This window comes from Mixophyes fleayi, chromosome 3 (genome assembly GCF_038048845.1).
Source record: "Mixophyes fleayi isolate aMixFle1 chromosome 3, aMixFle1.hap1, whole genome shotgun sequence".
NCBI classification, from domain to species: Eukaryota; Metazoa; Chordata; class Amphibia; order Anura; family Limnodynastidae; genus Mixophyes; species Mixophyes fleayi.
Genome location: NC_134404.1, coordinates 306,134,758 through 306,146,664, shown reverse-complemented (window position 1 = coordinate 306,146,664; position 11,907 = coordinate 306,134,758). Strand labels below are relative to the sequence as shown.

At 37.5% G+C, this 11,907-nt stretch overlaps 1 protein-coding gene across 2 annotated transcripts; it reads left to right on the top strand.

Moving 5' to 3' along the window:
• The first annotated feature begins 250 nt into the window (after positions 1–250).
• On the top strand, positions 251–11,581 carry SNRPB2 (small nuclear ribonucleoprotein polypeptide B2). 2 transcript variants are annotated; one of them, XM_075203939.1, is made up of 7 exons: positions 251–336; positions 3,051–3,131; positions 6,437–6,609; positions 7,034–7,174; positions 8,362–8,409; positions 9,768–9,856; positions 11,278–11,581. In XM_075203939.1, exons 2-7 carry the CDS (start codon positions 3,068–3,070, stop codon positions 11,435–11,437), a joined length of 675 nt encoding a protein of 224 aa, XP_075060040.1. In that variant the 5' UTR covers positions 251–336; positions 3,051–3,067; the 3' UTR covers positions 11,438–11,581. The 2 variants fall into 2 exon arrangements, with proteins under 2 accessions (XP_075060040.1, XP_075060041.1); XM_075203940.1 differs by lacking the exon at positions 251–336 and adding an exon at positions 407–681.
• Positions 11,582–11,907: the final 326 nt, after the last annotated feature.

Here is an 11,907-nt window from a genome sequence, read left to right as displayed (position 1 = left end):
GTATGGATATGTTTCAGTTTTTGTGACTAGCTGGTAAGATTTCCATTTACTGTTTTTGGAAGGAGACCTGTAAATTTACCTTAATGTATTGACTTTTTATGAACCTCTTTTCAACGAAGCTCAAACTTATCCCACCCATTTCTCCCCAGCTTTGTGGTGAGCAACAGGTTGCCTAAACCTCCTTTCCACAAAACAAGATGTCAGCAGCGGCCTCAGTCACATGATTTGCCCATTTTACGTCAGTTGCACCGCAAATGGACGTCTTTTACCGCTGCTGAAAAAAAGACGCGTGACGTCAGCACGCTGCCGTAAAGCGACAGTCAACGTGTGTACACGGTAAGAGATGGGTTCATCGCTTTATTTTAATTGTATAACATAATTTTCGGCGGCTATTTGTCTAGATTATACACTGTAGTAGCACCTCACTCATGATTATTATTATATTATCAGTCTGTGCTCACCGAGAGCGATGCCTGTGAATACAACACGGATTGTACAGGCGTGTGTTATGCCGGCTTATACCAGGTTTTAGAGGCTGCACCAATACATTATTTTATCATGATGAATTATGCTGAATACATGCTGTGATCTGTATCAGTGTTGGGCAACCTGTGGCTCACTAGGGGCTGTGGAGGAACGGGGATTGCAGTTTTCCTAAGAACTTGTCACATGTAATAATTGGTTAGTAGTATTCTTCTCAGAAAGAATTGGCAGCTTTATTAACCTCACTCCTTTTGGTAAAGTTTTAACTTATAAAATTACAGGTTGTTTCCCACATATATTATTCAAGTTACAAAACTTTGCAGTGCCTCACCTTAATGTGGTCCCAGGTTGATTTACTGAATGGAAATGCAAGCCCGTTGTTAGAGTAAACATGAAAGCTCGTAACATTTTACAAAATATTATATTAATACTTGGGCAAGTTTAAGGCCGTTTATATTTAAATATGCTGTGTAGATACCGGGCATTACAAGTAGTTACCATTGTGATCTCTGCTGAAGTAGTTGGTAGTGTTTATTCTGTATAAGCTAAGACAATTCTAATATAATTGCAATGCTTTGATCTAATCACTTGTAATGCACATTACTGTGGATTTGGGATGACATGACGTTTCACAGAAAAATCCTATGTGGCATCATCATCATAGTCAACATTTATTTATATAGCGCTAGCAGATTCTGTAGTGCTTTACAATTGGGAACAAACAGTAATAAAACAATACTGGGTAATACATAAATACAGAGAGTTAAGAGGGCCCTGCTCGCAAGCTTACAGTCTATAGGACAATGGTTTGATACACAAGGGTAAATGCTACATCATATTGAATACTTGTCCAGCTAAAATGCAAAGGTTACAACGTATTTAGTAAACTGTATGCTAAGTCACACAATTATGTTGGTCAGAGGATTGTTGTCTTGTGTTAGCTGTGTAGAGGATGGTAATGGGGTAATCTAGGGAGATTAAGAGGGTGGTATATTATAAGCTTGTCTGAAGAGGTGAGTTTTCAGAGAACGTTTGAAGACTAGAGGAAAGTCTTGAGGTGCGAGGGAGTGAATTCCATAAAGTGGGTGCAGCCCGAAAAAAGTCCTGTAACCGAGAATGGGAGGAAGTGATGACAGTGGAAGAGAGACGTATGTGAGGAGATGTATGTTGGTGCAATTTTGTTGATGCCTTGTATGTTAGTAGAAGAATTTTATATTTGATTCTTTGAGAAACAGGCAACCAATGTAGACATTGACAGTGACTCAGCAGACGAAAAACGATTTGCAAGGAAAATCAATCTAGCCGCTGCGTGCAAAATAGCTTTTAGGGGCTCAAGTCTGATTTTGGGAAGACCAGTAAGGAGGGACTTATAATAGTCAATGCGGAAAATGATGAGTGCATGAATTCAAGGTTTTGCAGTGACTTGTGTGAGATATGTACGTATTCTGGAAATGATTTTTAGATTTATGGAGCATGATGTAAATATAGAGTTGATGTGGGGAACAAAGGATAGTTGAGTCAAGGATTACACCTAGGCAGTGGGGTGGGATTTATGGTCATGTTGCCAACAAATATAAATGTCAGGCAGGAAGTTTCTATTATTGGGTGGGAATATTATTAATTCTGTTTTTGAAAGATTGAGTTTGAGTTGGCGAGAGGTCATTCATGATAAAATGGCAGAAAGACAGTAACGTGAGACAACACAGAGGGTGAGAGATCAGGAGAGGATAGATAAATTTGTGTAGAGAATAGCAGAGGACCTAGCACTGAGCCTTGTGGTACTGCAACTGATAAAGGAAGCATAGTGGAGGTTGTTCCAGAGAAAGTAACACTGAAAGAGCGATTAGATAGGTAGGGTGAAAACCAGGAAAGGACAGTTTCTTGAAGACCTAGGGTTTGTAGCGTCTGTATGAGGAGAGAGTGGCCAACAGTGTCAAATGTAGCAGAGCGATCCAGGAGAATTAGAAGAGAGTAATCACCTTTAGTTTTAGCTGTGATCAGATCATTGACAACCCTGGTCAGCGCAGTCTCTGTGGAGTGTTGAGAGCGAAAGCCTGATTGAAGAGGATCCAATAGGTTGTTTGCAGAAAGGAAACATGTGAGGCGAGTATAGGCAAATCTCAAAAGAAGTTTGGAGGGGCATGGGAGCTGAGAGATGGGGTGGTAATTTGAGAGAGAGTTTGGGTCAGAATTTTTTTTTTTAGAATAGGAGTAATCGCTGCATGCTTGAATAGTGATGGAAAGATATCAGTAGAGAGAGAGAGATTACAGATTTTAGTTAGAGGTGGAATGAGCACATGAGACAAGGACCTACCAATTTGTGAGGTTATGGGATTAAGAGGACAAGAGGTAGAATAGGAAGATAAGAGAGTATAAACTTCCTTTTCATTTGTTGGATCAAATGAAGAGAGGGTGTCAGAGAATACATTATTTACTTTGAAATTGTTATCAATGTGAGCATTTATAATAAAGGACAAGGTTACATTTCAGTTCATATTTCAATTGTTTGTAGTTGCTTTTCTTGTATTACTTATCTAATCATGATTTATTTTTATATTTTTTTACAGTTTTACAAAACAGCAAAATGGATATTCGGCCAAATCACACAGTTTACATTAACAATTTGAATGATAAAATTAAAAAGGATGGTAAGAAATTATCAAGCTTCATTTCATTTAAGCAAAACATAACAAACTTAAATATGCTCTAATTCAAGAGTAAGCAAGGTCTAGTGCCATTTTTGCATGGTAATTGAGCTAATACTGTCTAAACTGAGGTAGCTATCGCTTTGTACTTCCATTTCTTATTTAATTGGCTGAGGAAATATGTAGGTTATCTGAGCTGCTACATAAAGGGGTCTTCCATTTTAAATTTATATTTTACTTAATTCTTTCACTTTGAAGTCCCTCCTTTGAGACCACCATTTTTTTGTATGTCGTTGTATCGCAACATTTACAGATATATTGAATTTCCAGTTTTGGGGCAGCTCGGTTATTCCCCTTTAAGGGAGCTCAGATATATATATTTTTTTTACTTATCAAGCCACAATATTTTTTTGGGATCAAATTTTGTATTTTCCTACAATGTAAAAATGTAGATGTGTGCGATAATTCTATGTTAAGTTAGGAGTATTACCAGTAGTGTGGTGGTGTTATAATCTGGTGGGTCCCCCAGGTGCCTGTAATTTAGTGCAGCTCTCCACTGTGATACTAAGGACTTGCTCTGTCAAACAGGTAGTGGTGGTGTTAGTGCCCTCCTCCCCTATGAATGTACAATGACTGGGAAACCCACAGTGGAGATGCATTGACAACCTGTTCAGAAGAATGCTGCACTGTCAATATTTAATACTCTGGATTGTAGCTAACTGCACTGACTTTGTTTTGGATGGAGTTTTTCTGTTAAGAATATCCCTGCTAATAGTCTTAGCGATGAATTCTTTTAGCTGCAATGTGTCAGCAGAGACATATTGCTCAGTGTTTTTCCTGAAATCTCCGCTCATTTTCCCTCATGTCCCATAGAGAACATAAAAGGAGACAATGAGAGGAGATTCTGTGACTGCCAATACGGTAATGTGCGCAGCAGGACATTGAGGCAATGGCCAGTGGCCCCTCGCGGCTAATTGAATTTTCCTACTAGGGTCTTGAGATAGCTTTAAAAAATCTGCAGTGGTCCCATTGTTGCAGGACTTAGCATGGCCTGAAAATCCTGTACTGTTGTAAGGAGTTATAACATTGACAACATGAGGTGACCAGTGACAACAGAGACAGCTCAATGTATTAACACCATTCATAACAGCAGATTGTTCAATGAGTTGTTACTTAGTGCTCAGTAAGTCACTAGGCTTGATCTGTTGAGGCTTATCATGTTACAAGTGCTATGTGAATGTATCAGGATGGTGGTCAGAATTACTATATGAAGGTCTTAGTGGGGAATAGAGAAGAGTTGGAGTAAAGCCACGTCGGTCTTGTGTTACTGACATAGTTATCCATTGTTTTAAGACTTTTAACAACTGCAGTATGTTCACTGTATAAGTGTTTGTGATCCTTTTGGGTATATAATTTTACATAAAATGCTAATTTATGAGAAGTGGTGTAGGGGGGGGGGGGGGGGGAAGTGTGGTATTGACCTCAGCAGCCAATCGTATTCTGACTTTATGTAGTGCAATTTAGAAAATAAAAGTAAGCATCTGGTTACTATAGAAAATACCATCTTTTAGATTTGCACCAGGTTTAAATATCCTATATAAAGTTTCCAAGCTTACTGGTATTGAAAAACCATTGCATTTCAACCATACAATAAAGAAAACGTGTGCTATTTCCGTAGCCCACTCAACCATAAGTCCACATTTTTTGTTTCTCTTGCACTGTAGGTCAGGACTTTATAACTAGCAAATTTGATAAGTTATATTTTAAACAAAAATCTATATAGTGCCTACAATAACTGAGTTATACATAAATACAGTAAAGCATATCTCCATACAAATAGTATTTAAAATTGAATACATGGTGGGTTGCTATGTAAAAATAAAATATGTACTTTCCTTCCTGGCTCATCTTCATTGTGGTGTGATGCCATTGTTACTATACAGTCTTGCCTGTGCTTGTTTCCCGCATTACATATGTGCTGGTCATAGCAGTCTGAAACTGTTCCAGTTAAAGTATTGGGACCTGCTGAAGACTAGTTTATTTTTTGACCTGTTTCTCTGGAGGCTAACCACGTCATCTGTCAAACATGAGACGAGCCATGTTTAAGGATGCTGAGGCAGGATGGAGTAGGTGAATACAATATGTATTATTTTTAATAGATGCTCCCCCATTTATAAAATTATGCTTTTTAGTGGAGAGACACTTACCTGTATTTTGTAAAAATAACTACCTGCACCCTCTTCCTATACGCTGTAGGCATCCTGAGGAAGTTGGTCATCCACAAAGTCAGACCTGTTCTGCAGAGCAGACTGCAACAGGTTGTTATTATAGGTTCACGTAAATCCTTTTTATGAAGAGTTTACCCCTATCTAACCACTCCAACCCATAAAAGCTTTTCTTTAAACTGTGGGTCCTGAAATTCCCAGTCAGAAAAAGGTGTTGGATATGTATCGGTGGCTCCGTTTTCTTTTGTTTATATATATATATATATATTTATTTTTATCCCCGATTGGTGTGCAGAACCTACTTATACTCTTATATATGTAAATACATGTAGCACAAGACAAATTGTCTTCTAACGCTGGTTGATTTCCTTACTCTCCCCTCTGCCAATGAAACGCATCACATCAAGGTGTAACATTGAAATTCCCTGCAATACAATGTTCTGCACCAGATGAGATTTGAGGGAAATATACAACGCATGTTAACTGAATGGAAAGTAAACAACATGCTTCTGTGCTTTGTGAATTAAATTACTATGTTTACCTCGCAGCTTAAATGAATGAATTTGTGGTGTGCGGTAACTCGCTCACTTGCCGAAAGGACTAGCGGTTAATTAGTGGATAACGACAAGTGATTGCCTCTTACCTCTGTTCAGACCACAGAACACTGTGTGTAATAAAAAATAAATTAATAATAATAAAAAAGGTTAATGTGCTCCTCTCCCCCAAATGTCCTCAGTACTTGACATCTGTGGCTGGTGCCCACAATTATGGAGATAATAGGGTCTCATCCAAATTTTATGTATGCTACTTCTGTAGTGTGCATTCATCTGCATTGTCTAAAATGTGCATAGATTTCAGTATAATTTTTTCACTGAAAAATGTCCAAGGACACATTCCTAGAAAGTAAACATTTTACGCAGATTTGTTAGATTACAATAAATTGTGGGAGATGAAATTCATTTCATTTTCTTATAACTATTCCTATTGAGACGATATTTTCTGGGATAACTAATTTGATGTTAATGTTTAAGCTGACTTGTCTTATACATGTTCTTTTAACCTATTTTGATTTTGTTTGTTCAGAGCTAAAGAGATCACTGTATGCGCTGTTCTCACAGTTCGGTCATGTAATGGATATTGTGGCTTTAAAGACCATAAAGATGAGGGGACAAGGGTTTGTCATTTTTAAGGAGCTCGCTTCAGCCACCAACGCGTTACGACAATTACAAGGATTTCCGTTTTATGATAAGCCAATGGTATGTGATCTCTAGAATATACATATTCTTTATATTACTCTAGACTACACATTACTACACAGCTCATTTGCCACGTTGCTGTGCTGACACACTACACTTGGCTCTTCTTCCCTGTTCTGCTTTTGTAGCCTTGTGGCAGATGCTGAACCGTAAGTGTAGAGCCACATGTACGCAGATCTCAGGGCAGTTCCTTAGTGTGGGGGTGAATGTGTTAAATAACGTAATCAATAAGTTCTGATGTCTGAATTTGTCACTAAGCTTGTCTACAAAGATCTATGCTAAATAACCTAATATTTTTTTTTTTTGTTAAAATATCATTGACGATTTGCACACTGTCTAAAGACTAATTGGCATCCCGCTAAGGTTGTAGTTTAGACTCTTCCTGTAGCTTTTTCTGGTGTAACACTTAATATGTCTCATACAGCGAATTCAATATGCAAAGACTGATTCTGATGTGATATCCAAGATGCGTGGGACTTTTGCTGATAAAGAGAAGAAGAAGGAGAAGAAAAAGAACAAACTTCAAGAACAGGCGGCTAATGCAGCCAATAAGAAGCCTGCACAAGTGAGTGGCTGGAATCTGTAGAATGTAAATCTGCTTGTGTGCAAAGCATGTTACAGATTGTATTACTAGTACAGTGTTCTCCCAAGAAAAGTTAGCCAGCTGGATGGCAATAAGAAGCAGCTGTGTTGGGGCAGTTGTAATACTTGGCAATAATAATGGTTGAAGTTATTGCCCACTCCTGTCCGTACTGGTCAGTCTAGAGATCCATGGTCTAACACACTGCTGGTTGTAGTGCTCACATGGTGACTGTTATTATAGGAGAAACAATGGTTTATTGTATAATACTAGGACTCTGTTGGCTCCAAGTGCCAGATGGCAAGTAAAACCAGCCAGGTGTTGCACCTGGGAAATAGATGCTGGAGAGAACACTGTAATACTCTGTAGGGCTTATTTACTAACTTTGTGTTAAGATGCAAAATGTGCACTAATCATAGTATCTAATCTGTTTTATCTGATTAAGAATGCGTGGTGTTCGTTTTCTATTGGCTGAAAATAGTGCAGCATTTTTTGTCTGTTTAGCAATACAAGTCATTTACAAAAATCATAGATTGGAGAGAATCCAGCTAAATTGTGCCAATTTACACCCTGTTAAACCATGTTGTAATGTAATGGGTGGAAATGCAATTTTTTTTCCTCCCATGCAGAGAAAATTCTCCCACTTTTGCTTGTAGCACACAAATGACTTTGAGTTGCAAAGAAAGACAAAAGTGGGAATTTCAATAGTGTGTATAGCAACTTCTAACGTCTAACGCAGCCTCAATCGAGCGGCTTTATTTTTACACTGCGATTTAGAGTTGAAACAGATGTTCCCCCTCCCAACTCTAAATATCTCCACACATTTTAAATTTGCCCCTGTGCAGTGTAAAATTGCACCTTTGTTTTGGATTTACTGCTAGCTCTGAATGAGTTCCATTTTGTTTCATGCTTTAATAGTCTTTCTTTAAAAGTTTATAATTCATATTGTATTCTCTTTTATGCTTTATCAATGTATGTGTTTTATATACTTTATTGTGGCACTGGTGTTAATGTAAAAATAATTTGATAATCTGCAAAATATTTATTGGTAAACCGATGTCATGGTGTCAATTGCAATAGCTACTGTTTTTTGTTTTTTTTAAGCATCTGTAAACTGGTTCTTATATTACACCCAGTTTTATGTGCTGATCTTTCACTGTTCTAATTTCCAGGCTCAGGAAACAGATAACGCATCACCCGGAGGGGCACAGAACCAACAGGTAAGGCAACATCAGAAAACACTCTTTACATTTCAATGTCAACTGTTTTAACCACTTAACTCAGTACTTGAAAGTAAACTGCTTTCATCCATGTTCTGCTGTAAAAAATATGTAAAGACCATTTTCATGATAGATCTTTGAAAAAGGGAAAATTACAATGAGTGTTGTCTTTGTATTACGTTATATGTGTGGAATGCGCACAGTCCAAAACATCAGCCCATGGCATTCTATCCCATAATGGGTGCATGGTATAAGACAATACGTAACCGTAGATGACTGCCATGTTCACAGCATGCTGCCTTACACCACATGTGTGTGCCTACTTGAGTGATGATCTGCAACTATTTTTTAATGATATGTAGGCTTATTAGCTGTAGAAATATCATAGTTGCCTCTAGGGTTATTTTCACCTTTCATTTACATTTAAAATGTGACCCAATTTAAGACCTTTCCTTTACACTCAGAATTATGTAGTACACTTTTTGGACCAGAAGAAGTTCACTTTTATGCCAAAAATGGATTATGGTTCAAATAGTGGTATCCAAATTATTTATACTGTACAAAGAAGGGCAACTAAGATGGTACACGGCCTACAGCACAAACTTACCCGGAAAGATTAAAAAAATCCATAATATGTATAGTTTGGAGCAGAGGAGGGAATTAGGGAACATGATAGAAACTTTCAATTAAATGAATGGTTTTAACAAGGTACAGAAGGAACATTCTTCAAGGGAAGAGAAGTATTAGAACATGAGCACATGCACTGACACTGGGAAGTAGGTTCAGAGGAAATTTGAGGAAACATTACTTCACAGAAAAGGTTGTGGATAAGTGCAATCACCTCCCATCAGAGGTGGTAGATGCTAATACAGTAGAGTAATTTATACATGCTTGGGATACACATAAGGATATCTTGACAAAGATTAAAGGGCCAAATAGTTTTTGAGGTTACCATAGTTTAAAAAAATGGTCGGACTAGATGGGCCAAGCTGTTCTTATCTGCCGTCATATTAAGTTTTTTTGCATCAAATGGGCACTACTTCAGTCTTACATCATTCCCCAAATGAGATACAACACTAATGTGTCATCAGTATACACAGTAACACGTGTCTGAGTGTTCACCTTCCTATAAGGAAATTCATTGACTTTACATTGTTTTGTTTTTATGTATGTTTATTGGTGGCATTTAGGCAGCATCCTATTTGTACAGCTAAACATTATTTGGATACAATTTACAGACATTTAAATAATTAAGTTTAGTTAATCCCCTTCAGTGTCACATGTTATTAACAATTGCATAATTAGAGTACCTGTAATTGTATTCTGACATTTTTGTTTTTATCTTGAAATAAAACTAGGTGCCAGACAACCCGCCAAACTACATCCTTTTCTTGAACAATTTACCTGAAGAAACCAATGAAATGATGCTTTCAATGTTATTTAACCAGTAAGTATTGTACATTGTATTTCAGCGATATCAATGTTCTGTTTTGTCCAGTAGTTAGAGGTTTTAAAAGGTGATGAGATCTGCTTAATGTGACCGGTGTATCATGTTACAGTAAAGTGTGTGTATATCTGGTCTCATCAAAATGATCAGAGGCTGGAAATGTGAGATGGAAGTAGAGTACCTAGACCAGTGATGGGTAACCTGATACTGTACGGGGGGTGGGGCGTGTGGTGCCCCCCTATAACCTTCGAAAAGGGCTGCATATTACACATAATCTTAGTCATATGATAAAACAATACATTTAATCAAATAAACACCTATCTGTACTAACATATCACCAGACATTTTAAACAAGTGTTACAAACTATAATAAACAAATCTGAAAATGAAGCCGTAAGGCGCTTGTGGACGCAGTTGAAGGATCGGAGAGCCGCATGTGGCCTGTCACTGACTTAGACGATGAGGAACGCTGAATATCTGTCATGTGCATATATGTAATGGAGGCATATGCTATATAGTTTAACGTACATTTGGAATCCACTCTGAGTGCCTTTTAAAGGGTTTGCAGTTGTTATGAGAAGTGTTTAGCATAGAAACCTGAAGGAATCCATTAAAGTAAATAACATGAAGACTTTCCATAGTCTATAATTAATTTCTGGAAACTAGAAATGTATAACACAGAGGCTTACCAATCTAAGGGGGGGAATCCCATTCTCTGTAATGAGCCACCGACATCGCTGCAATGCTCCACTCATTGCCGTGTACTACGGTACTCTAACATCACATGTTTTCCTGTGTCACTTCTATGGGTTGTGAGGAAAAACTTGTGATGTTAAATCGGAGCCGAGGACCTTCACAACTGAAGTGAGAGATTAAATCTGATTGGTCTGTGGATCTGAAATCGCTTGACATTGTTGACAAAACTGCTCCAGACTGCTCAGGATGTAAAATGAAAATTTTGCCTATGCAAATGAGACGAGCTAGACCTATCGCCATCGTAATCCATTTAACTATTTCATATTTTTTTCCCCACTGATGTTGCATATAAATAAAAGGGAGGAGGCAGGTTCGGCACACCAAGTAAATGTACCCAGTTACTGTAGACAAGCAATTGCAGAAGCTTGTTTCATATTTTTTACCTACTCATCTACAAACTACAATACAATACTTTACATGTTAAAACCTCTTAATGTGGCTATAACTAATCCAATTTAAACAAAGTTTTATCTCTGCACCTCTCACCCTCAAGACAAAAAATAAAATCCCAAAAACTATAAAGATATTTATTACTGCATAATAAAGCACAGGTATTACAAGATGTTTATCACTTTAAACTAAGCTGGATGTCACTCCTATTCTGTTATGTTCTACATTATTAATTGCTTATTTCCAAATTATGTAATTATTTAATGTTTTCCCAGGTTCCCTGGCTTCAAAGAAGTGCGTCTGGTTCCTGGAAGACATGACATTGCCTTTGTAGAGTTTGAGAATGAGAACCAGGCAGGGTCTGCACGTGATGCACTTCAAGGATTTAAGATTACACCATCTCATGCTATGAAGATCACATATGCTAAAAAGTGAAAGATTTAGCACTACTGGACTTATTTATGATTTTGTATTGGTTGTTGACTGACCATTTACATGTTCTAACATTGAGGGATTACAGGTAGGTTTTGTAATTCCCACAGATGCTAATTTTGTACAAATAAATTGTTTCTTTTAAAATGTCTGTTTTTCTGTGTATAAGTCACTGTAGCCTAACATAACTCCAAGTGAGCTGGGTTATGACAATCAAATGGCATTTTTGACCTAGAACTCTTAAGGTAATTAGTTCATATGGAACAGAAAGATAAAAACGAGATTTCGTTTTGCAGGATTATTGAGATGAAGGGTGGATAAGGCACATTTGGGCAGATGTTTCCTGTTTCACATGAACATTTTTTGACCCTCAGAGTTTTATTCCACATTCTCTGCCTCCTATGCTTCAAATGGGATGTATTTTGCAACTCCCCAGTTAAACTTCAACCCATGTGATAAAAACCAGCAAACAC

Bases quoted from the DNA above. Each gene is read 5' to 3' on its own strand.
- SNRPB2 (XM_075203939.1), top strand. From the start codon at position 3,068: ATGGATATTCGGCCAAATCACACAGTTTACATTAACAATTTGAATGAT. The intron at 3,132-6,436 runs GTAAGAAATTAT...TTGTTTGTTCAG, and splicing joins TGATAAAATTAAAAAGGATG to AGCTAAAGAGATCACTGTAT. The intron at 6,610-7,033 runs GTATGTGATCTC...TGTCTCATACAG, and splicing joins CGTTTTATGATAAGCCAATG to CGAATTCAATATGCAAAGAC.